Below are 25,303 nucleotides of genomic sequence, written 5' to 3'. Positions count from 1 at the left end.
TCGATGGTGCCAACTTAAAATGAGGAGTAGTGTTAGATTCCAGCTATAAAGAAAGTCATTGGGCAACCGCATTTCAGGAAAGGTCGGGAAAGTTCAGTAAACCACCAACGTACTAAAGTTAGGGGCAGTCACAATGTCTAGTATTAGAAACGGGAAACGGGGTGAGAGTGCCATTCTTTTTCTTCAGCGAGCAACTTGACAGAAGCGTCGGTGGCAGACAGGGCGTACGATTTAGTTGATATCGGGGTTTTCCTTGTTGGGTGAGGGGAAATTTCAAGTTGTTATTGGGAGAGGACCTGCATGCCGAGTTGAACTGTCTGCATTTAGACTTGACTTTGCGAATAGAACGCGAACCTATGTGTTACATGTACAAAGAGAACGAAAGTAAAAGAAAATGTAAATAAAACGCCAAAGGTATCGGTTATAAAGCTCCAAAGTTCTAAAGATCTCGCTTGTTCCGCAGAAAAAGTTTCTCTGGTTGTGGCACCCCCTGACTGACAGGCCCTTTCATATGCAGAGCACACGTACACTACCGTGACCAAGTCTGTTACTCCGGGAGGTCTGTCGGGGAAAATTCTGAAATAATCATGGATATACAGGACAAAGTTGCCATGGTAACTGGTGCCGCTAGCGGTATTGGTGCGGCCCTTGTGGAAGCGTTCCTGAAGGAGGGAGCGAAGGTGTGTATAATTCTACAAAAACGCGAAGAATTTATCAGGTGACCCTGCAGCGTATGTGAACATAGTTCTTGACCTATGTAGCATATAGTAGACGTAGGGTGTTTTGTAACAGTTCTTACACACAGGACCTCTTTATCTGGGTAAATTGTGCAATCTTCCATATTTATCTTTTATTTTTCACACATGTCAGGGTGTCTCTGTGTTAGACATAGACGACGGTGGCGGCAAAGACGTCTGCGAGAGATTGAAAGCCAGTTACGGCGAGGACAAAGCCATCTACGTGCACTGTGACGTCACTTCAAAAACGGACTTCAAAAGTAAGCACGGCTCTCAACTCAGATAGACAGAAGAAGAATGTGCCATGACTCCCGAATGAGGGACGGTCTGACCGATCATCAGACAGCATATGTGTAGAAGGCACAGTAAAACTTGTCATTTTCAGCCTCGCAAGTCAGATACGCATGACAACAAATGTCACAGTGTCCTGACCTTTGGTCTCTAAAACTGTCAATCTGACTTTCTAGGTACACTTGTAGCTAGATTGGTGTCGCTAGTCGCTGTACAACCGATAAGTTTGCTCACCGAAAGCTGAAAATTGTATAAATGTAAATTTAATGAATGAACTATTAATGTTCTTTTTATAGATGCATTCGAGATGACAAAGGCGAACTTCGGTAACGTGGACATTTTATGCAATAACGCTGGTATTCTAGATGAGTTTAACTGGGAAAGTACCTTAGACATTAACGTGGTAAGGGAATCTTGTCTGTCTGTCTGTCTGTCTGTCTGTCTGTCTGTCTGTCTGTCTGTCTGTCTCTCTCTCTCTCTCTCTCTCTCTCTCTCTCTCTCTCTCTCTCTCTCTCTCTCTCTCTCTCTCTCTCTCTCTCTCTGACCGGTGTCATACTCCGAACAGAGAAGACAATTGTATGAGAAATGTTAAATTTCCAAACTTACAGTGATAGCAGCCGAACTGCTTGCTCGATGCTCTATCTATTACCAAGCTGAAGTTAGATGACATTCCCTATAAACCCAAAGCGGAATGAATTATCTTACTTTTATGAGTAAGGCTCTCCTACACCCTACAACGTTGAGGACCATTTCACTGTTCAATTATAGGTAGTAGCTTGTTAGAAGTCACCACTGCGCCTCTTGTGTTGCAGTCGTGACAGACTCCTCATGGATTCAGTGAAGGAACAAGTTTCGATTTTATAGCCCGATATAAATACGCATGCCATCCCGTATAAATTTAAACTACATATATCAACCAATCACATCACCTTGAACATTTTTATAGACAACGACATATTAAACTACTATGTGCCTCGAAAGCGTACGGTTAAAACTTTTTGCTTAGACTTCGATTTCAACAATTCTCACACCAAATCCAGAGTAAAAATCAGGGGTCACTGAGCAAAGCTTGGAACAAGCGGAACAAATTGCCCAACATTTACCGATGTTTGAAATTCGAAATGACCGTCATCCTTGTATTAACTCTTTGGGAAAATAACATTTTCGAATTTCGAAAAGTTAAGATGGTGAAACTTTTTCCTACTCTAAGGGCTTTAAAATGGAGCTCCAAAAGCGGTACAACAGAAAAGTATTGAAAAAAATCCGGAGTCAAAATATCTGTCCCAGAGGCACGTTCTACCATAAGCGGATGCAGTTGACAACTTCCGATAAATACCACCTAATTCCATGATTGCCTATCACCTCATCAAACGAACTAATATACAATCAGAGTTTATGAATTTAAAAGTGGTGCACAGAAAATAAATAAATGTGCAATAGTTGTAACCTCCAGAAAACTGTTACATTTTTATTTTCTCCATAAAGACAAGTTGAAATGCAAATCACAAGAACAACGTACCCTGTACAGCATACAAGCAATAATACTAACATAAGAATTCTAGTCAGGACTAAAATACCCTTGTTGGCAACATTTTTAATGCAGACTGTGTTGGCAAGTTGACCACAAGCCATTTCTAAATGTTCATGGGAATAACAAGGACCAATGTTTTTCATTTACAAAACAAAAGAAATTGTAAACAAATCAAATGTTGCAGCTTAGCTATTCTTAAGATGATGCGATTCAGTGTAAAACATTGTATCTCTGCTTTCCAAGAAAGGAGTCATTATGGGTACGACTTTGGCGGTGGATTTTATGGGAGCGAAAACTGGCGGCACTGGTGGAGTTGTTGTAAATATATCCTCATTGACAGGTAATAATACTCTCTTCGGCATGTTTTTAGGACAGTGTACTTGGCAGAATCATATACTTCATATTTAGATGGCAAAGAGATCGATTGACATACATACATACATACATACATACATACATACATACATACATACATACATACATACATACGTACATATACTGTAGATTCATAGTGTCATATTGTCATAGAGGCATACAGTCATTCGTTAAAGAAAGTTTTGCAAGGGTTTGAAGAACTTTGAGTTATCATATACAACCCTTTCTAGGGTCTGTAAGTATCATGATTTTAGAGAGGCAAATGCAGAGATCAGAAATATTGTTGTCATGCGTACATCATACTGGTAGGAAACAGGGTCTACTATGAAGAAATCGATCTCTAAAGTTTGTTATTTTCTTCTTACGAACTCTTTTGATAGGATTGATTGTTTACCCGTTCATGCCTGTCTACTCAACAACCAAAGCCAGCATTATCCACTTTTCAAGGACTGTAGCGGTAAGGAGCCATTTTATGCAATCATGTTTTTACATGATAATTATGCGTTTATCGGACAAACTTGCAAATTGAATTCCTAATCTTCATCTCTCGGTTGAGACATTTGTTCGAAGTGTGAGCATGGATCGAGGAGCCTACGTTTTGTTCACAAATTCTACAAAACGTAGTTCTGTAAAGGACGGCCAGAAGTGGAACTTGAGACGACAGGAAGTATCGCCATTTAGCATTTAATCTTAATGCATTCAGAGTTGTTGTTTTGAGAAAAAAACATAGTTTCTTGATATCGAATGGAGGCGCAGCTGCTCATTAATTATTGAGCTCTAATTGTTAAATGTTTACAAAATGTCTTGTCATAACTTAATCAATCTTCTATAGAAGGCATTATTAAATCAAGCTTTATTGACACCCTCTAAGTAGAAGTCCTAACATTTTATCTCTAGAACGAGCCTAGATTTCTGCAGAACAAAGTGCGTGTCGTGGCGATTTGTCCGGACTTAGTTGACACCCCGATTCATCAGAAAATGACATTACGATATATGGAACAGTTGAACGCCGTTAAAGCCTCACTGGAGTTTATACCGTGCGTATATCTTTATTATTAGCTATTTCTAGGCCTCATAGTTGCAAACAGCGTACATATAGTTGCATGGGTAATCATTTTCAGTGATGTTGTAACATTGAACGTTTACCCTAAAGCTCCGTTATCTCTAAGTTTTGATACATTTTTTATAATTTCAGATTCTTTTGTAGAGTCTCCTGTTCTACTCACAACATTATATTGAAATGCCTTTTTTCCAATCGGAAGCGCAATGTTTGGTACCAGAAAAACAAATTAACCGAAATATTTACCGATATTGTCAACTAAAATGGCCGCCATCGTGTATTAATTTCATAAAGAAGCGTTAAAATTCATTGATTTTCACAAAATTAGGCCGGTGAAAACCAATACAATTTTGATGTTCCTTAAGCAAACGTGTTTATATAACTTCGTCGTTAGAAAGTTAAAAAAGTCAGCTCGTCGACGTGTAGACGACAAGAAACATGTTGTGAGAATTTTTGAACAAGAAAATCTGTCCCCATGGCACATTGTTCCTTCACAATGACAAAATTCTATATCGTAGTCTTTACTCTCCTTTCCTTTACAAAGGATGGCCAAGGTCATCGACACGGTTATCAACATAATCAAAGACTGTGACAAGGAGAACGGCGCCATCTATGCTCTGGTGTCAGATAAACCAGCCAGGAAAATCGAGTTCTCAGACTTTCAGCGCTAACGGCGTTTTAATGCGATGGTTACTACATACATGAAAGAGAACAACCGATAAATTTCAAGAAAGCTAAGAAATGCAGTATAATTCATTCTTTTGTATTAAATGGTCCTGATTAGATCGAGCAGAATTTCATGAATTAGTGGTATCACAGAGGTAGATTAGGTATGATTGACATTTTTGCCTTATAGAAAGAGCTCAAGGTGTCATTGACAAAGCGTTGTGCTAATAATGATCATCTTCACCCATGAAAGATATTTTTTGAACCGGTAAAAGAACTATTCAAACCACTCTTGCTGTAACAATGTATTTTACAGTCAGTTTTTATCAGACCTATAGCTACGCTTGCATTAGCCATCAGTCTTGTCATCAATTGAAATATTACGTCACTTAAAGGCAGGGGGAGCCTATAAATACCCCCTATCTCCCTGAGCATTCATAATCCAACATGAGTGGCAAATGGTAGCAGCGTCAACGAATGCTCCCGAAAATCTGGAGCTTTCAAGAACCATGGTGTAAATTAAAGCACTGTTCCAACATATTACGTTTTGTGAATACTCGTGGCATCACCTTGTTGGCTAAATTCTCTCATTTTTTCCATTTTAAGTTGCATTTTGATGCCAAAACTGCTTCGATCCTGTGTTCGAAGCGTCCAACAAACAATAGATGAAAGCATTCAAACAGCTGTCAATCACGAGGGGACGCGCAAAGGTGCAAAAGGATCAAACATTTGTTGTGTACATCGGATCGATTATGATGTCAACAATGAATAAACGATTCTTACAACCGAGCAAAATACTTGACCAACGGTTACTGAACACGAGTCTCAGATGAGTTCAGACACAAACGGACTATCTCATGGTTTCAAGCAGATTGCCTCTCCCTGTTTGTTTGTTGATCTGTGTACCTGTAGGCCTATGAATGGGTGATGTGTATATTGACCTGCAGTACGATATTTTACGATAGATCTCTTTTGGAAGTATGTTGTGGCTTAGCCCTGCGTACGATGCCGTGCTGTCCCGGCGTTATACGGCCTCCCACCACAGCTCTGTTGATTGCCATAAATAAAACCGGCAACATGCGGATCCAATTTGGACGGAGCACGGAAAACTACTAACTGTTTTTGGCCGAAATCAACTCGATTCCGATCTATGCAGCCTACCCAAATCACTCAACCGCTCACAGACTGCGAAAAAATGCTCTCGTGACGCCCAAAACCGTTGTTTGCTGGCGATGCACGGTCAATGGCCCATGCAGTGGACGGCCATTGGATACGTTCACGCCACGATTATACAGGTGCCCATGAGCTGCATTATTTCCTGTCGGGTCGGGGCGATGAAACTAAATCGCGATTCGTCTCTGTCAGATTTGACCAAAAAGGGACACTTGACATAGATTATAGCACCAAATGTTGACCGTTCAGACTGAAACATGATGAAAGGTCTGAAGATCGCCGTGATGTCGTTCTTCTCTATACGTTTTTCTGGGCTTGTTTTTTACTATCTGACGGTTTTTTTGGTTTTTTTTAAATTTTAATCAACTTTTCTTTCCCAACCAGGGCACAACATTACCTTTTTTACTTTCATAGTAACTTAGGATTCATTTAATTCGCAGATTTATAGACTCTTATGTTCTTCCTCGATTGTCTGTGACTGATTTTGCTATCCCGATATCGACATTGCGTTTGCACTCAGGTGTCTCGAAACTTACGTCATTCACTAACATAGTTTTCGGACAAACTCAAGAAATTCCACAACTACTAACGAATAGTCGGCAAAATTTACAGAGACTAGCAATAATAATTATGGTCATTTCACCGTCTTTCGCTAAGCGGACTGGCTTGGCGGAAGCAGTATATAACGATCTGAGTTCCCATTTTTACCCTACCGTGTGAGTGTAGTATTCAAACGAGTAAGATCAAAATCTTACGCTGTTCCGAGTGGCCTGGAGATTTTTTATAATATACAATAAATTGACCTTATCAAAATTACTCTGTTTTACAATGCTTGGATATTGATATGTTTTCTATACTTTTTGATTTAAAGTCTTTTGATTCTCCACTGGCGGCAGCACATGTACGGTTACAACCGTCATGTGATGACCGGAGTGTGATTGTAAAGTTGTCAGGAAGTTGTTCAGAAGAAAAAGCATTTTGTATTTAGAGGCTGCAGTTCGGGATTTTTCAAGATGAACAACAACACATTATACATTTCCTACATCTTTGAAACGGGGATTACGGTAATCTTTCATGATGAAAATTTTTTGAACGGCTTTTCCATGTGTTCCCACGATGAGCGTGAACTGATTCTTTGTTAGTGAAAATCGTCAGAAATGGTCCAGTGGCCGCGATAAAATAGACACAGATGTAAAACCATTGCGAGGAAAATAGTAAGAAATTCACATTGCAATATTTGCTGTCGTATTTCTCAGCAGGAATAATCAATTTTTATACGTTGTGTATAAGATCAGCAAGCAGGTGTTCGGCGGTCAATTGCTTCTATCATAATGATCTTGATCGCAGCGATTTGGCGAGAAGACAGCGGGTACTTATAATCTCGCAATATTATTGACATCATGTCTTTGTGTTGAAAATTTTCGATCGGAGGCAGCTCAAATCAACAGCCGTAGTATATCGGGAATAGTGTTCTCACTGGACACCGAACTACCTGCTATCAACAGTACGTTATGTACCATCGGCGGTAACACATTGGTCGTAATCTTGTCTAATTCTGCCCCGCCTTTTGTACCGTCCAGAAATTTCAAAGCTATAATTTTTTTACCCTGACATATAATACAGCGACCTTGCACACTAATGATCATTCCACTGTTTCTGTTTGGATTTGTTGGGTTTTTTTTAATTTGTTCCGAGGCCCCGGTAAAATTTTTTCAATACGATACACAGTTTGAATTTTTTTCAAGGTAAATTTAGTATATTCCCAGTTTGTAGGGTAAAGTTGTCTGGAGTGAAAGTTTGAGTTGACGCTGATAGAGTAGACGTCGAGCCCGGCACAGTTGACTGAGATCCGGTCGGTTTGGGGTCGTTTAGTCCAGAAACCTGCAGAGTTCTGTATGATCACCGTTCGGCATTTGGGTGAATTTTTTTGGTCAAAGTAATTCAGTAACAATATACGCCAGATTCTATGTGTTGTTTTTGTCACCGTCATACGCGTATACGGACGGTTTTTGATTTAAAACGGTAAAAATATCCAGTGCTCGTAAATGCGTGCAAAGTTTATTCAGTGACTGTTTACGCAGCAGTCATAAATACGACTAGGATTTACCATCACGTAACAACTGTAAACACCGCATCAATAGTCCATACGAAAATTTTGTGCTGAATCGAGGGAGATAACAATTGCGGTAGGAAAGGTCAGTCCACCATCCGTCAAAGTTGTTGATCGGAAAAACCTGCACTGTGCACCAACTACATGAGTGGCTGTTATAGTTGTACACGTAGTTCCGTGGGCTTTCCACTGTCCCTTGTTACGAGCTATGTTCAAAGTGCGTCAAGCTACGAATATTTTCATGTATGGAGTTACAGACATCGGTGAAGTACCGGTACATTGATTTTGTTCAAAACCACTGCCTGTTTGCTCCTCATTGTTTTTTGTGTCCCTAACGTCGACTGGCTCTATGTACGTACAAACATAGCAGTCGGGATTAAGATTTCCTGGATAAATAGATACACTCATAGTTTATTCCGCCTCTGACGCAAAGATACACATTATTTTACATGTGCCACTCCTAGGCCCTGGGATCGATTTCCATACCTTTAAGGATGTACGATCGGAAAAATATAAGCGTACTGCGCCGATTTCCGCTCAGAAATGTATCCATAGTAACCACGCGCGCATAGTGACGTCCGAACGTTTTTGCGTTGTACAAAATGTCGTCTGCAGGTAAAGGAAAATCGCGCCGAGAAAATGTTCAGCGTGCCCTCAAAACACGCTGGAAGGTACGAGAATTCAGCAAAGAGATAAAAAAAATGCAACATGACCGTAGCCTGTACAGCGTAAGTCTGTAGTGTGACGTCTGATTCGCTATACAAGAGCAGGTCGTGCCCGTGGTTATAATTCCAATGATAGGCCTAGTGTCGCTAGTAGACCTACCGGAGAATGGCCGTCGCATTGTCGATTTGAGTGAACTAGCTGAAAATCTTGACACTTGTGTCAGTTGCGGGCTTGCCTTTACGATTGTCATCGTGTATTGGAGAAACGCCAAGTTCACGGCCTCGGCTCCTGGCTCCACGTAGTGTGTGACAACTTACTTAGCCTGCAGCGAAGTCAACCTAATCCCCACCGATAAGCGTCACGGCAATAAATATTACGTGATTTTTTGTATGCTGTATTAATATATAGACTCTAAAAAGTAGAAGAACCTAAAAGTCTTTGCTTTGTTCTGTCATTTCCCTCTCATTAAAGTTTACAGGTAGGCTTGAATCATGACCATGCCTGGACAAGGCCACTGCAGGTAGCCACTGCAGGTCAGCAGCATTTGAAGAGCGCCCTCGCGCGACGAACCCGGGAGAACATGGTTTCTCGCCAGAACCTGTAAATTCTAGTTAGATTTTGCACAATTGTGAAAAATCAAGCTCGGTGACCTACTAAACAAAATGTGGTTTTGAAAAATTCACAAAAAGAGCTACTATTTGGCAAAGTTTACGAAAATTGACATTAGTAGAAACTATCAATAATTGATAAATTACCCTCTCCCATTCCTAAAATTTGGGGCATATTTGTTGCAATTTTGGTTAAAAAATAAATATGATGACTTTTTTACTCAATTTTAATGTAAGTAAAATCTTCAAAGTAGCTTAGTTTATAATTTCTTTATTCTTTTACAGTGTAAACGTGAAAAATGCAATCATGATATAAATATGAAAATGATGACCTGTTTTATTGATTTTTAGTGATTTTGTGAAAAACCGTGAATTTTTAATGTCATTTTGTAAAAAAACGAGGACGGTGACCCCATCTTTTTTTCCCAGTTTTAGACTATTCACATATGTAGGTATTCAAAAATCCCCATTTGAAAAAATTGACATTACTTTTACTTTTTCCGATCGTACATCCTTAAATGTAGTTAAATAAAGATCACTGAAGAAGCTTCACTCAGGATTATTGCCCTTCAAAAGAAAATTGTAAATTTAACATTCTTTCTGTGTCGATTAAAATGAATGGGCTAGCATATAGAGCAGCTTTCTGTGATTATGGGCAGTCGCTCCTGATACTCTCCCTGCCAGCCTTTCAGATAAACAGATTTTATTTGTAGACACTTTTCAGGTCCTCTTGAACCATTTAATTCTTATCACCAAAAGGTCTATGTACGACTGTGAACAGACGAATTATACCATTCCATCCTTTTACCTTGAGAAATCAATGCTTGTCTTGAAAGAGATGAAATTATGTAAGTTGTATATTGCAAGAAGAAACAATTGTGTAGAAAAGATATCGCTGATCTGAAATGGCATATCTGTGGACCTTTTACTGACGTGGTGACTGGAAATGGGACACCTAATTAGCAAATTATCGCTATTTCCCTTTGTAATTAGCGAGGGATTTTGTTAATTTGTCAGCGATATCGTTTCTCATTTTTGTCAGCCGCAGACACTTCGTGCAGACAGGGGGCATATTGCCATAAAGCTTATCTGGGTTTGAGTAATTAAGTATAGGGATGGGTGCTTGTTACTTCATGGGGTTCAAAACGAATAAAGATAATTATAATATTCATGATAATAAAATACACTACACTGCTAAATAAATATATTTTTCGAGCTACACTTGTCTCATATACTGCTCTCTGAATTTCAATAAAATTCCGATTTTGTTCATGTCGTGTTGTAAATAAGTGGTTTCTTCCAAATAGTACAGCTTGTGCCTTTCTGAGTGGGCTGTAGTCATGTGGAGACTCTCAGACTGCTTGTAGAGAAACTTTGTCCTCTTGGAGTTGTCTTCTCCAATGATATAACTTAATTGTCGAAATCTTTCTTTGCTATGTTTCTTCCATATACTTTGTCGAACAAAATAAACATTGATCGTATGTAGTATTACTTTTCAGACAACAATTCAGAGAACTCGGTTATGCTCATGCTGATATATACAATATATATGTTGATATTATGCTGATACATGTTATATGCTGATTATATATACATATATATAATATATACATATATGTACATATATATATATATATATATATATATATATATATATATAATATATATATATTATATATATATATATATATATATTTACTCGGTAGATGAGTGGTCTGAACATCAACTACATTCTCTCAAGATCAAATTAATGTTATCCGGATACAAACAAGAGGACATTCAACCGATTATAAACAAAGTCAATAAACTAGATCGCCAGCGTTTACTGCAATACAAAACAAAAATAGCGGAATCCCGATTGACATACGTCACTGACTACAACCCATTGGGCCCCGATGTGAAAAAAATGGTGACACAACATCACAAGATACTAATGAAATCGGCTACAATGAAAAGAGTTATGCCTTCACCTCCGCTATTAGCATATCGTCGCTGCAGGAATTTGGGAGACATCCTTGTCCACAATAAATCACAGAACTTCGTACACCAAACTTTATCTCACCCTTGCAATGCTACCCGTTGCGTTAATTGTAAATATATGCTAACCACTGATACCTTTACTAGCAAAGTAACAGGAGAACGATTCAAAGTGAGAGGCAACCTATCGTGTACGTCATCATGGGTAATTTACTCGATCGTCTGCAGAAAATGTCAACTAATGTACATTGGACAAACACGGAATATGGTCAAACAAAGATTTTCCGGCCACCGAAGCTGTATCCGTAGACGACAGTATAACACTAGCCCACTTGTAGCACCACACTTCAATGAATCGGGACATTCGGACAGTGATCTCGCGGTTGTCGTCATCGAACAAATCACAAACAAAGACCCCGTCATGTTTGATTCTAAAGAGACATTTTGGATAAAGAAGTTGAAAACAATGTACCCAGATGGCTTGAACACCGAAACCCCTCTGTCCTTTTCACTGTCACCCTTCATTCACAAGTTCCTTTCCATTGTTGCATTTACACCTGTTTTTGCGTCGACTGTTCTGATAATCAATTTGCATAATTGATTTTGCATACTTTGCACTTTCAAACCCTAACAGTGACACATGTACTTGAGTTCTCCAGTTGGACCTGATGATGCCCTGTAAGCAGGGCGAAAGCTAGTCACCGTGAAAGCCTTTTTGTTGTGTCTTGTTGAGACCATCCTCACTTCCGATTTTATATATATATATATATATATATATATATATATATATATATATATATATATATATATATAATAATATATATATAACTATATAACTATATAACTATATATAACTATATATATCTATATATATCTATATATATATATATATATATATATATATATATATATATATAATATATACAATAGACAGACACACATGTGGTCATCAGGCTGCTCATCAGTTCCTCACTGCTAATTAAAAGGTCAGCGATAAAGATCTCAGGAATAACAAGTAAAAGGTCAGTTTCCTCAAACACTCAACAAACAATAGACATCGCGGATTTTGGCGCTCTTTCTGACAAGATATAGGACACAGTGACAGCAATCTGAAGAATAGTTAACATAGATTCTTCAACATTTACTAGCTTCCAAAACCGTGACATGTGTCTACCTCGCCTCACTGCATCATCGATGATATGGTTTGTAATGGGATAACTGGGACGACAGAACAGACTGTTTGTACTACTTCTTACCTTTCCAGGCGATTTATTAAACTAACAGTCATTGGCTCGGTAATGAGAACGGAGTAATTAATAACCATTGGCTCCAACCAGGAGACTTGTAAGAACCTGTTATAGCTGTGAAGAAACTCTGACAGCGACGGCATATTGAGCTGATGATGATGCGTGGGCGAAACGGACTGAAACGAGTATAGTATAATAGGAGGTATATCTCTGTATATACTTGTAACCTTCGATGCTGTCCCTTCACCCTTAGCCCGCCTTTGAAGAAAGGCAAGGCATGCCTCACTATAAATGCGTAGTACCAACTTTAAACCTTTTAGCAAGCTGTGTATGGACCCTAGTTCTAACGTACTACGACCCTAAAATAAAATATAGTATGTAGACGTAAAATACTTTTGGTTGACCCAAGGTAATAACACACATCAGCTACTGGGGGTATACTTACACTTTGACCTCGATGTATAGAGTGCATAATTCACGAGGTGTGTTATTTGGGTCACCACCCTGCTCCCCTTACAGGTTACCGCTTTAAGCCAGTAAAAAGAAAAAAAAAACCATTTTGTCAGTTGCGCACTGTCTGCCGATATGGATATATACACGACAAAGTCGCTATTGTAACAGGAGCTGGCGGCGGGATTGGTTCGGCCTTAGCGGAGGGCTTTTTAAAAGAGGACGCAAAGGTTAGTATTACCCGAAAAGCTACCATGACGTTACTGTACCATGATGGTTGTTACTACTCTTAACACACAACCGTATTGCTTATCTGTGAACCAAATAACTACCCAACTGTGATCATAAACGAAAAGGGACAGGTTCATAGGAACCTCGAATTATTTTTCAAGTCCCGTCCATTGAAGTATCGTTCGGAAATGTTAAAGTGAATTCAAGCTCCGTCCCTCGAGCCAACCTACGTTATTTTCATTGTTACTTTTTACTAGGCCTATAATTAGACATATGTTGCTATAAGCATAATTCTGTGTGGAATCAGTCTGTGTACATATTTATGCACAATGTATTTTAAGCTAGAATTAGTAAAAGCCTGTATAGACTTGCCAAGACAAGAGGTTAATTGGACAGAAAACACACGCACTTGTATCCAGGCCATTAGTGTACTATATCCTTAGAGAATGAAAACACTCGCAGAATCACCTGTACACTGAAAGAAAGCTTTTTGACAGGGTTAACAGTTTTCAAAATCATTAGAGCCCTTTTCTGTACTGCTTGAAAGAAAAGCATGACAGTTTTCCAATTTAAGATGACCTAGCTCCTCCTCAAGTTTGCTCAAAGTGACCAGAGCAATAATAAAAGCAGCACAGAAACAGTTAAATCGCCCATAGTTTTTCAGTGGGGCGCGAAAATGGTTCACAGTATCAAAAAAGGTAGGTAAAGGGTATCACAAAGGACAGCGATACGAGACTGGTGTACATTTGATGCAAATAATGTGTCTGCAAGGGAAACAAAATTTTGCCATTAAAAATTAGATGATATATAGCTTTTGAATGAGAATTAACTGCCAGGAAAATTGCATCGGGGAATATTTTACTTTCTCTCTTCAAAATCGCACCCAACCGATGGCTTTGAAGCAACACTCTGCATTTCCCGATTTCAGACGTTCCATGTACGTAAACAGTATTTACAGAATACGCATTGTACACTCTCATTAAAATACGATGAAGGATACTAAAATAATAAAAGAATTGAGATTTCTTATTGAAGCTTTACTTACCTCCGATATGCTAGTAGTAAAGTTGAGTTTGTCTTGGAGTTCAACTTGACATGAAGAGACTACACCGAAATTTCATTACTAGACATTATATAATATATTACTATATTATAAGGTTACTACATCAAAGTAACCATAATCATGTTTTTATTGTTTGCTTTTAGCACGACTGGAACTATTGATTAGATAGTGAAGTAATGTCGATTTAATCTGCAAATGTAAGCTCATCTACTTTTCCTTTTGTGAAAGTCACTGAGAAATTTGAAATATTGCAACTTTCAGCTTCAGGACACCTATACTTTTTATAAATTTTAACAATTAAAAGATCCAATTCTCTCAAATTAGTTCCATTCATGTTTTTATCATAACTGTATATAAATCTACTGATCACAGATTTATCATTTATCAGTATAGCGGGGGCTGACAGCAGCGGTCGCCATAGATTGTTCATGGTTTATTGTATTTTTGTTTCATCGATTTGTGAGATTTTTCAGCAGTTGCTATCTCTTACAATCAATTTCATCGCATCTTTCGAAACGTTGCGGGTCACTCTCATCACATCTACACACCTTGTCCGGGAAAGTGATTGACATCAGGAAGGGGATTCAAATGCCGAAAAGAACGCATATACAGCAATCAGCTCAGATGAAGAACTCTATGAGGATAAGGTTTAGTCTCCTTTTTCCTCAATGACATCTCTCCTTCATTAGTTTACTAACACGAGGACTTTTTAAATAATTTGCGCACAGTGTCTTTTACTGCAAAGATAAAAATATTCGATGGCATCCGCCAGGATAAAAGTATGAAAAATATACACTCTAGCATGTCAACTCAGTAAAGGACTTCAGTTAAATCCATATAGCACTGTACCGATATTTTCTAGTGTGTCTAGATACTTACCAACATAGAGTAATCTTACAAGCCAACATAAACATAAGACGTGCCTGTCTGCAGGTGAAATACTTGTAGAAAGACTATTCAGGATGAGCCCCGTAAGAGAAAGTGTGTATGGTCTTCTCCTTAATTGAAGAAAAGTAATGTTTGAATGAAGGTGCTGTGCGTCACTCACATTTACGATGTTTGTTATGACTTTTGTTGTAGTAAGGCTTTGTTTTTATTCTGTTTTCCTTTTGTTTTAACATGCTTTTATGTTCATTGATTCTGTGAACTCAAATAATTTGACCAATTTTAATGACGGTCACCATAATGTTTTAATAAACCATTATTATTATTATTATTATTATTATAAGCCATCACATGTCCGTTGGGAAACCCCAGCTGAGTTTATTTTAGTCCTATTCAGTGCAGTGCTTTTGTGAGCATGCGTAATCGAATCAGGACATAAAAGTGAGACCGGTGTGTTGATATACTGTTGACAGTTTCTTGTGTCCTCTATATGCCCATGGTTCAAAGTTCTTCTCCCGTAACAAGGAAAAGTAATGTTGAATGTAGTTGTAGTGTGTCACTCATGTCGATGATGTTTGTAAAGCCATCACGTGTCCATTGGGAAACCCTGAGTTTATTTAAGTCCTGTTCAGTGCAGTGCTTTAGTGAGCATTCGTAGTCGAAACAGGACATAAAAGTGAAAGCGGTGTGTTAATATGCTGTCGACAGTTTCTTGTGTCTTCTTTACCCAAATACCGACGTAGCCAGTGTTGCAAGTGTCGTAGAATACGTAAGAATCATGATACACTTTTTTGTTGAGAGCCGAAGATACGAGCGTCCACATTTTGCTGCGCTCTTACAAAACCGTACGAAAAAGCCTCCGGTGACTGACACGTTAGTGAATAAGAGGGAACGGCTTTGAAATATCGTCACAGCTAAACGCATGTAGGGGAGTATATGGGCATCCCCGGATTGGCCCTCTTCCGTACGTGACTATTGCATACAGAGAACAACACTAGCTCATCTAGCTAAACTTTAGGTAATATGTTTTACGCAGGTATTGTTTATATACCACAATAAGCGACCCGAAAGATAACTTGACCTCGGTTAACCTCAGACCATAGTCCGTCTATCTATGGAACAACTACCATACTAGGATCTGTAAAAAGGCTAAGTATGCATTAGTCTGTTTTTCACTTTGTCAACATGAAGAGGTCGATCAAGACTTTGTTACCCCAGAGATGAGAGAATTTTCTCGTTTCGTTGAACGGTATCCGTTTAAAAGCCTATTGTATAGAGTACACGAAGTTTTGTTGTTCAAGCAATCTCTTAGTACCACGAATGAGTTCGGCAAGGTCAAGGCCACTTTGAAGAAACATGGTAGGGTAATTTCAAGAAGCCTTGCACTTTTAGACAAGGCGACTACTTTTCACTGACGACTTGATTTTTAAGCAATACCATTGCCGGTTGCTCCCTTAATTAATGTAGTTTTCGGAAAGAATGTAGCTTAATAAGCAAACGTTTTAAACACACTTAGCTTTGAACACGTTACAAGTACTGTAACAGCTCACAAGACATAATATACGGCAGCCGTTCGTCTTCATGAATAAGACTTCGTAGATACCAACCCTGTCGTACGAAAATGACAGTTGACTCTGTTCTCGATCTATTCAAAGGCACTGAAGAATATAAATCAATGAACAAACGGGTATACATAGTTTCTTTCCCTTCTTCAGATTTTTGCTTCAATTCCACTGGCTTCGGATGGTCGGTCTTGGACCAATTCCAGGACCTTTTTCCTCGACGAATAAATCATATCACTTTTGCGTTAAATTCTCATGTGCTTTTCCTGGTTCCTGTGTAAGTTTCACACGCATTTTAGGCCTTCTATCTGTTTAAATTACTTCCTTGATCAAACGCAGAAAGAATAATATAGATTTTAGACGGAAGAGTGGCTACAGATACGGTAGCAGTGTCCTTATAAAAATAGGTCATGAGTCACATATGGCGCGTAATCAAGGCCAATATTCGAACTCCCAATTTTCAACTATCGAACTCCACATTTTCAACTTTTGAACTCCGAATTTTCAACTATCAAACTTCACATTTTAAACTTTCGATCTCCCAATTTTCAACTATCGAACTCCACATTTTCAACTTTCGAACTCCCAATTTTCAACTATCGAACTCTACATTTTCAACTTTCGAACTCCCAATTTTCAACTTTCGAACTCCACATTTTCAACTTTCGAACTCCACATTTTCAACTATGGAACTCAACATTTTGGATTCGTATTCCCCATTTTCAACTATCGAAGTCATAGGTCCCCCTAGACCACTAGCAAGCGAACACAAGCCAAAATGAGCATACATATAGTCAAATACGACTTTAAAAAATCGTCGGTGTCATTTTACACGAAACTACTTATCACTTTGTTAGGGAGTCCCAAACACATGGTGACCTCGCAGTTAATTTTGAACATGGACGACACCGAGTTCGTTCGTGACACGTCAGTGGTAGTTTGTGTAGGCTGCTACTTGACCTTGACCAGCCCGACAGACGGGGAGATGTGTCACGTAGGTGTGAGAGTCTTGTTAGACTTTTGTCACAGTTACGTGGCATTGGAATGTGTAGTGAGCGTATTGTCCAGCTAGTGCAAGCCACTCAACGTGAAATACATAATGTTGAACATAGTGGTTACGGTGTAATAAAGGAAAAGTGGCTTCACACATCAGCCATCTCGTCTTGTATGTTCTTTGGTGTATTTAGTGTCTGAGTTGTATTTTGGCTGTTAGTCTGTTTGGCTGCGAGTCGTTAATTATAAAATAAGCCGTGGCGAGCCACGCACGCATGCTCTTGTCATTAGACGACATGATAGCGACCGAATTAGGCCTAAGTGATGGCGGAGGTCGGCGGTAAATCTTGAAGTTATAGCATCACAAGTGTTTCCGGTTCATATTTTTGGACCCTCTAGAACATCACATCACTCCGAAACGTCATGTGACGTAATATGACGCGTTCTGACGTAGTATAGCCCAGAAGGAAAAACGTGGGTAACTACAATGAAGCAAGTTAGGGATGCCTAGGGAGAATACGAATCCCAAATGTTGAGTTCGAAAGTTGAAAATGTGGAGTTCGAAAGTTGAAAATGTGGAGTTCGAAAGTTGAAAATGTTGAGTTCGATAGTTGAAAATTGGGAGTTTCAATGTTAAATGTTGAGTTCGATAGTTGAAAATGGGGAGTTCGAAAGTTGAAAATGGGGAATAGGAAGCCCAAATGTTGAATTCGATAGTTGAAAATTGGGAGTTTGAATGTTGAATGTTGAGTTCGATAGTTGAAAATTGGGAGTTTGAATGTTGAATGTTGAGTTCGATAGTTGAAAATTGGGAGTTTGAATGTTGAATGTTGAGTTCGATATTTTAAAATTGGGAGTTCGAATATTGGCCTTGATTACGCGCCATAAGTCATAAGTCATAGCTAACCATCCATCGAAGGCTGATTAGGTATGTATACGGTCCTATTATATGAGGCGCCGAATATAAAATAATTACTCTCCACATTTAAAACGTATAAGCGCATATATTTACACGCACACACATCACATCATAGTCTCTGCATGGATACGTACACACACACACATACATAGCACTTAAACATATAATTGATACACACACATGTACATAAATACATACATAGATACATACATGTTTGTACATGTATATACATACGGACATACGTTTATATACACGGTCAAATCCACATGGTATCCGTGAGAATACACGAGCACATGTAATAAAAGGAAAGTGACTTCACACATCATCCATCTCGTCTTGAATGTGCTTTAATGTGTTTTGTGTCTAAATTGTGTTTTGGCTGTTAGTGTGAAAATCAACAAACGGATTGCTAATTTTAAGATAAGCCATGGCGAGATATGGGCGTAGCCGAGTGTCTTAGACAACCGTGATCCTTTAACCCCATGTTTCGAAACCAGTTCGGTCTCTTCCTCAGTCGCCTATGTATACCTCTTTCTTATTTTTATATATTGTGTCAATGATGTTTATCTCTTCTTTTTCTGGCAGGGAAACTAGAATATTATGTTTGGATCGTTTTGTGCATTTTTGTTTCGTGCCTTGTTCCAAATGCCGTTGACTTTGGCCTGTATCAGTATATCGCTAATGTTTGGATTTCTTTTGTAAGCGATGGTCGGTTGTTGTGGAAATAATTTCTTTCAGGCTAAGTATTTCGTCCTTGTGTATGTGTTTCCAGTTTTCACACATTGCTGTTTTTATAGCTTGTGTTCCTATATATATATTTCATTGTGAAGACTAGTGTTTTCTTTGTATGTCTTCGTGATGTGTGAAGCCACTTTCCCTTTATTACAATGTATGTTTGTATGTATGTATGTATGTATGTATGTATGTATGTATGTATGTATGTATGTATGTATGTATGTATGTATGTATGTATGTATGTATGTATGTATGTATGTATGTATGTATGTATGTATGTGTGTGTATGTATGTATGTATGTATGTTTGTATGTATGTATGTCCGTATATATGTATGTGTGTATCAAATGTATGTGTGCATGTTATGTATACATGTGTGTACGTATCCATGCAGAGACTATGATGTGATGTGTGTACGTGCAAATATATGCGCTTATATGTTTTAAATGTGTAAACTAATTATTTTATATTTGGCGCCCCATATATTAAAAATCGCATTAGTATCATAATTATGAAATAGGAATATTATAAATAAAGTCTTTTTGGTATTTTACCACCGTGAGACCCGTTTTCACTAATTATGAGGGTAAGGGAGCTTACATTTACTATGAGGGATATATATTAAAAAAATGCCTTTTTGGAGGGCATATGTTGCAGTTGCTTATTTTAGGATGAATATAAATAAATTCTCATTGTGTTCGTCACAACAATTACAAACACTTTACAACGATTTGGCTGAAAGGGCCGATGTATATTAAATTAGAAAAGTATATTTTCACTAACTTCACTGTCTATTTTTTTAACTTTATCTTCGCTTCTATAGAAGAACTGTTGCTTCAAAAGTGGCTAAACTAATGAAAATCAAAATGACGTAAAAGCATGGTATGTCCTGCACTACATATCCATGTTACACGTGTTCGCTAAGACAAAAAAAATAAAGCAAACAAACGACAAGCCTAATATAGTAAGATATGATGAAACATCTATCTCGTGTACGCTGATATAACACTCAAAATGAGCTGAGTACGTTTCACTCATTTCAGTGAAACCTAGTCTGTTACATTGCACCTTATTGTACTCACAAAATCAATTTACTTATATGTAGATTCGACATTTCCAACTAATTTTACTGTCTGTTGTCTGTGTACTCTGCACAGCATGTATAAAGCTGGATGATGATAGCGACAGGTGCAGAAAGCAGAAGGACGATAAGGTCAATAAGGGTCATCACTGTGATCTGGTTGAACTTCACAGTGTGACATTCACAATGGGCAAAGCAAGACAGATTTGACGTATGATCACAAATCAAGAAGAGGAGATACTACGAAATATATTGTTAAAGTGAGGAAAAGAGGTTTCCAAAGATATGTAACGAGGACACTTAAGCCATGGGAGTGGGCCAACGTACTTGTCTATTCGCATTTTCCTTTAGGGAGGGACTGCGACTCTATACGACACAAAGGATGATACTATCAAATCTAGTCTTACCTGTTCAGTGGGTTTATAATTATTGCAGACCGGAACATAAGCTTCCGCCTGACGACATGCAGAAATGATTTTAAAAAGCAAGCCAATTAGAAACAAAACTCATTTCATTACTAACTGCACTCATTCTTTGCGTTTCTTTCAGTTTGACGTCGTTTCTATCTGGTTCTGCATCGCTCCAGTCCTTAGCTCCATCCCTACTCACAGTATCATCTTGTGTTGCTAACTTGAAGTAGAGAAATGGACAGTGCCGATTGGTATCGTTCCCTGAAAGCTGACGCCGACAGCTACGCCCAGGCCTTTATGGCGTACTATAAAAGGACTGATCGACACAAAAAGACCCTGCAGATGTTTTCTGATGCTCTACCAAGTCTTATTATTGGCAACAAAGACGACAACGACGACAAAGTTGTCTTCGAATACCTTGGTATCGGATGCGGCGCTGGTACGTGTGAACTCGTATTATGGGCATGGTAGTAAACAGACTTGAATACCGAAAGAGAATTGAATTTTTGAATGAAAAAGTGAATGAATATGAATGTGAGATTACTAGGTGACGGGTCACAGAAGTAATATGTTGGCATTTCGTTCTTACACTACGAGAGTATTGCCTTGATCAATGTGACACTAGTTTATAGACAGTAGTCTTAACCTTGGCAGTCTATGATTTGTGGCCGATCACTGTGAGGAAGGGATAGTAGACAGAGAGCTTGTCAGTTTTTTTTCAATCTCTTCCCTTACACATCAGTATCGTGGTGTTACACCTCAATGACTTTGTACTGAACGTGTTTTCGTCAGTAGTGGGAACCAACATTGTTTGCGAATAAGAGTTTATATTTATAAAGCATTCGCATCGTTTGTTTGCCAATGATGGAAAAGACACAATGCAAAGCTGTAAATGCCACTTCGTTCAATCAAACATGTAATAACAGAGCCGTAGTCTCAATCTTTCAGCTGTACCGTTAGTTCTCTGTATTGTAAGTGGTCTGTTGTTTTATTTCGGTCGTTCCCTCGACAGCAATTGTGTATTTTGTACTTTAATACCCTAATGAAGTAATCTCACGTCTATTTTGTAGTAGGATACATTTGCTACTTACAATACATAGCATTGCCTTATCTTTAGCCATGAATCCACACACATCGTCCTGAATAACTTTTGCATACATAACCTGCCTACCTGGTGATTCCTTACTTTTTCAGTGAGACACTCAGATACACAATTAAAGGACAACAGCAACTTTGCGAGAAATAGCAAAAACATGGAATTGAAGTTCATAAAAAAGTAAAATTGATAAAAATGGTCTGAATGCTGTGAGAGAAAATAATAATGGAAGAACGTCGATTATAAAATTCATACAAATAATGATAATGATTTGATCCATAATGTATGCCGTTTCATTCTTTTTTCATCTTTCTATCATTCTTTCTATACTTTCACAATCCTTTATTATGGTCACTGAAAACTGATTGTGCCTTAATCCTTATGATTAGCCTCAAAATGTAACCCTTCTACGGGATATGTTTCGAACCGATTGTAAACTTTAAAGGCATAATATTCTATCTATATTGTCAGAGAGGTATACTTTTCCTTGTTATAGGTTTATCTGATTTGACACTCCTTCAAAAACTACGAAGGAGATTTTCATCGATAAAAGCCACAATGGTTGAGCCATCGTCCAAGTTTCTGGAAGAATTCAATCAAAATCGGGGCAAGACACCAAATGACCTCGACGACGTGACCTTTGACTGCCGGCAAGCCACCTTTGAAGAATATCAGCAGTCCGATGGGGGCGCTCGTTTTGACTGTGTATGTGTGATTAATGTGCTGGAGTATGTTGTAAACCTTGACGAGATGATAAGTTGGACGTATTCAGCACTGAAGGAAAATGGTACTTTGATTCTGTTCTTCACGTCTGGTAAGCTATCATAAATGCGGAAGTCTGTGCACATGAGTAAATTGTTTCCATAACTGTACATACACTGCCATTTCCATGTCTCCAAGAAGGAACAATAAGTTTCCGTCCTCGGCCGTGGCGACTTTTTGTGGTTGTGAATGAAGGAGAAATTGATTATGATGAAAAAACGCCTCATGTTACTTGACCCGTTGAGTGCTGTGTGCCGTAATTTTTCCTACCAACATTAAAGCGCAACATTTACCAATTTTTATAAAATTTTTCAGTAATTGTTTAATAATTTCGGACCAAATGGACATCACTTTTCATTGGATACAGTTACTGATCAAACTTTTGTAAAAACTTTAAAAAAACAAAATTTGTCTAAATCTGAAACAAATGCTGATTTATAAAGGCGACAAAATTGACTTGGCACTCAAAGGGTTAAATTTACAATGTACATTTCTGCCAGATACACAGAAGAACGAAACGTAATTATCAATGATAACATGATTTATTACAACTTTTGAAAAGGGAAGAGTCGAAGTTTATATGTTTTGAGTTCTCAAATTTCCTAGGGGCCAGACGTCTACGAGTCACTGACAGCTCCCCTAGCATCGTTAGCTTCTTTGTGATGAAAGTTTATCAATACTCGGTTTTTATAATAATACTTATGATGTTCATTTAAACCCTCATGTACATAAAACTCACCAACTCTATAACAAATGAAGTGAACGAAATATGGCTGGCTATTGTATGCCTTTGAGCTTCAAGGCGTAATAACTAATTCCTGTTACATTTTTTTACCTACTCGAAGAGACCAATATGTTTTTGAAGTTATGTAACCACATCGACCAGCGTGAAATTAACCTGATTGAACCTGCACTGGTTGAGAGATTGCTTGAGAAGCACAATGTGCGTAAAATCGACCGACTGGAGCTGGATGCCACAATAAACATCACCGAATGCTTTGACGAGACTTCAGAGGCTGGTAGCCATCTTTTGGACTTTTTAACCCACGCTGCTTCCTTCAGGAGTTCAGCTCCCGCGGAAATGCTCAGGAAAGTTGTGGATCACCTGTCGAGAAACAGCGTGAAGAACGACGATGGAATTTACGCTCCTAATAATTTCACTTGTCTCGTTGTGCATAAGTGATATAAAGTGACCGACTGCATGAAGGTGTAGAACTGTCAAACTCATAATGAAACGAGGGCTAACCTGTATCGCTGAAATAAGTCTTTAATATGATGACTATGTAACCTATGACTTATATTTAAACCACACAAATCGGCAGGTTTTTAGTGCTTGAACTAAACATTCTCATAATAATGCTCGCATTTTTGGTCGCATGGATTTCTCTATATATTCTTTATTAAAGACTGTGGCAATTTCTACGTAGCGATCTGTATATACGCAATGCGTTCACGGAGCAATTCAAAACTTTAGTTGATGTATATAGTTCGTTTGATGGTTTTTATGTTGCCGTTGATGTTATCATTTGCATGATGATACTGGTATCATAGTTTGTATTTAAATCTGAAAAGCAACCGAGATTTCGACGTAGAATATTAAAGGTATGATCGTTGTTGCTCTTGTGTATCAAACATTCACCTGTTTCAATAAAATACTATGTGTTGACTCTGCATATCACATGAATAACGATGAATTTCAGTCCATTCGTTGTATCCCATTCTTAAGCATTAACTACATTTCGTTGAATTTTCAAGTATTCGGATTGTGCTCGCAAATTATCGAATCTAGTTCTAGCTACCTTCAGTCAATCTTAAAAGACTGGTGGTGCCCTATGTGATTGTTGACGACGGAATTTAAGTCTCGTTTCATTTGTGAACAGTAACATCACACACTGCAAAATTTTATGTGTGTGCGTGTCTAATACCTTGTATTTGAAGAGACTAAACCGAAACTTCATTGGTAGACATCATATAATAATACATGTACACAGCATGGAAGATGATCCTCGGATATCCATAGCACACATACATGCAATGGAAGATGACTCAGGCCAATTAACAAACACATACATGCTCACGGTATGGAAGATGACTCGGGCCTTTCCAGAATACAAATACGTGTATACAATATGGAAGATGACCCAAGCCTATCATCAATACAAATATTGTGTACATATATGTGTATCGTTGATGGGCCAGGGTGATCTTCGATAGTTTGTACATGTATTTGCATTAAGGATAGGCTTGGGTCATCTTCCATGAAGGGTATACCTGTATTTGTATTGCGGATAGGCCAGGGCCATCTCCATAGCGTGTTCATATATTTGTGGATAGGCCGGGGTCAGCTTCGGCCGTTGAATGTACATGTACTGAATAATTGTTTTGTGGATGATGGGCTAGGGTCATCTTCCATAGTACTTTGTACCTGTATTTGCATCATTCCTGATAGGTCTGGGTCATCTTCCATAGTTTGTACATGTATTTGTTTTGAGAATAGGCCTGGATGTGTTTGTATTGTTGATAGGCCAGGGTCATCTCCATAGCGTGAATAAATATAAATAGATATAAATTTCTTGATTTTTGTTACTGAACAGTTACTAACTATTTCGTATTTCTAATTTTAAATACAACTCCAACAGCGTCATAGTCCATAGGCGATCGTGGTTTAAGTCAGA

The 25,303-nt window shown here is 38.3% G+C and overlaps 2 protein-coding genes across 3 annotated transcripts; both read left to right on the top strand.

Annotated features, from left to right (window-relative positions):
• Positions 1-490: 490 nt before the first annotated feature.
• Positions 491-10,703, top strand: LOC139139447 (15-hydroxyprostaglandin dehydrogenase [NAD(+)]-like). The gene is made up of 8 exons (XM_070708365.1): positions 491-680; positions 871-997; positions 1,325-1,431; positions 2,803-2,899; positions 3,315-3,391; positions 3,832-3,971; positions 4,539-5,055; positions 9,742-10,703. The coding sequence occupies exons 1-7, from the start codon at positions 588-590 to the stop codon at positions 4,663-4,665; spliced, it is 768 nt and encodes a 255-aa protein (XP_070564466.1). The 5' UTR covers positions 491-587; the 3' UTR covers positions 4,666-5,055; positions 9,742-10,703.
• A 9,417-nt stretch (positions 10,704-20,120) lies between these two features.
• LOC139139417 (histamine N-methyltransferase B-like) lies at positions 20,121-24,315 on the top strand. 2 transcript variants are annotated; one of them, XM_070708335.1, is made up of 4 exons: positions 20,121-20,492; positions 20,910-21,209; positions 22,363-22,680; positions 23,474-24,315. In XM_070708335.1, the coding sequence occupies exons 2-4, from the start codon at positions 21,005-21,007 to the stop codon at positions 23,809-23,811; spliced, it is 861 nt and encodes a 286-aa protein (XP_070564436.1). In that variant the 5' UTR covers positions 20,121-20,492; positions 20,910-21,004; the 3' UTR covers positions 23,812-24,315. The 2 variants fall into 2 exon arrangements, with proteins under 2 accessions (XP_070564436.1, XP_070564428.1); XM_070708327.1 differs by having other exon boundaries at positions 20,121-20,620.
• The last annotated feature ends 988 nt before the right edge of the window (positions 24,316-25,303 follow it).

This window comes from Ptychodera flava, chromosome 1 (genome assembly GCF_041260155.1).
Source record: "Ptychodera flava strain L36383 chromosome 1, AS_Pfla_20210202, whole genome shotgun sequence".
NCBI classification, from domain to species: domain Eukaryota; kingdom Metazoa; phylum Hemichordata; class Enteropneusta; family Ptychoderidae; genus Ptychodera; species Ptychodera flava.
The sequence above is the reverse complement of the archived record's forward strand: the minus strand, read 5'-3'. Positions and strand labels throughout refer to the sequence as shown.

Excerpts from the sequence above, each read along its gene's own strand:
- LOC139139447 (XM_070708365.1), top strand. The coding sequence starts at position 588 with ATGGATATACAGGACAAAGTTGCCATGGTAACTGGTGCCGCTAGCGGT. Across the intron at positions 998-1,324 it reads TTCAAAAACGGACTTCAAAA|ATGCATTCGAGATGACAAAG; the intron begins GTAAGCACGGCT and ends TTCTTTTTATAG. Across the intron at positions 2,900-3,314 it reads AAATATATCCTCATTGACAG|GATTGATTGTTTACCCGTTC; the intron begins GTAATAATACTC and ends CTCTTTTGATAG.
- LOC139139417 (XM_070708335.1), top strand. The coding sequence starts at position 21,005 with ATGGACAGTGCCGATTGGTATCGTTCCCTGAAAGCTGACGCCGACAGC. Across the intron at positions 21,210-22,362 it reads TGGTATCGGATGCGGCGCTG|GTTTATCTGATTTGACACTC; the intron begins GTACGTGTGAAC and ends TCCTTGTTATAG. Across the intron at positions 22,681-23,473 it reads GATTCTGTTCTTCACGTCTG|AGACCAATATGTTTTTGAAG; the intron begins GTAAGCTATCAT and ends ACCTACTCGAAG.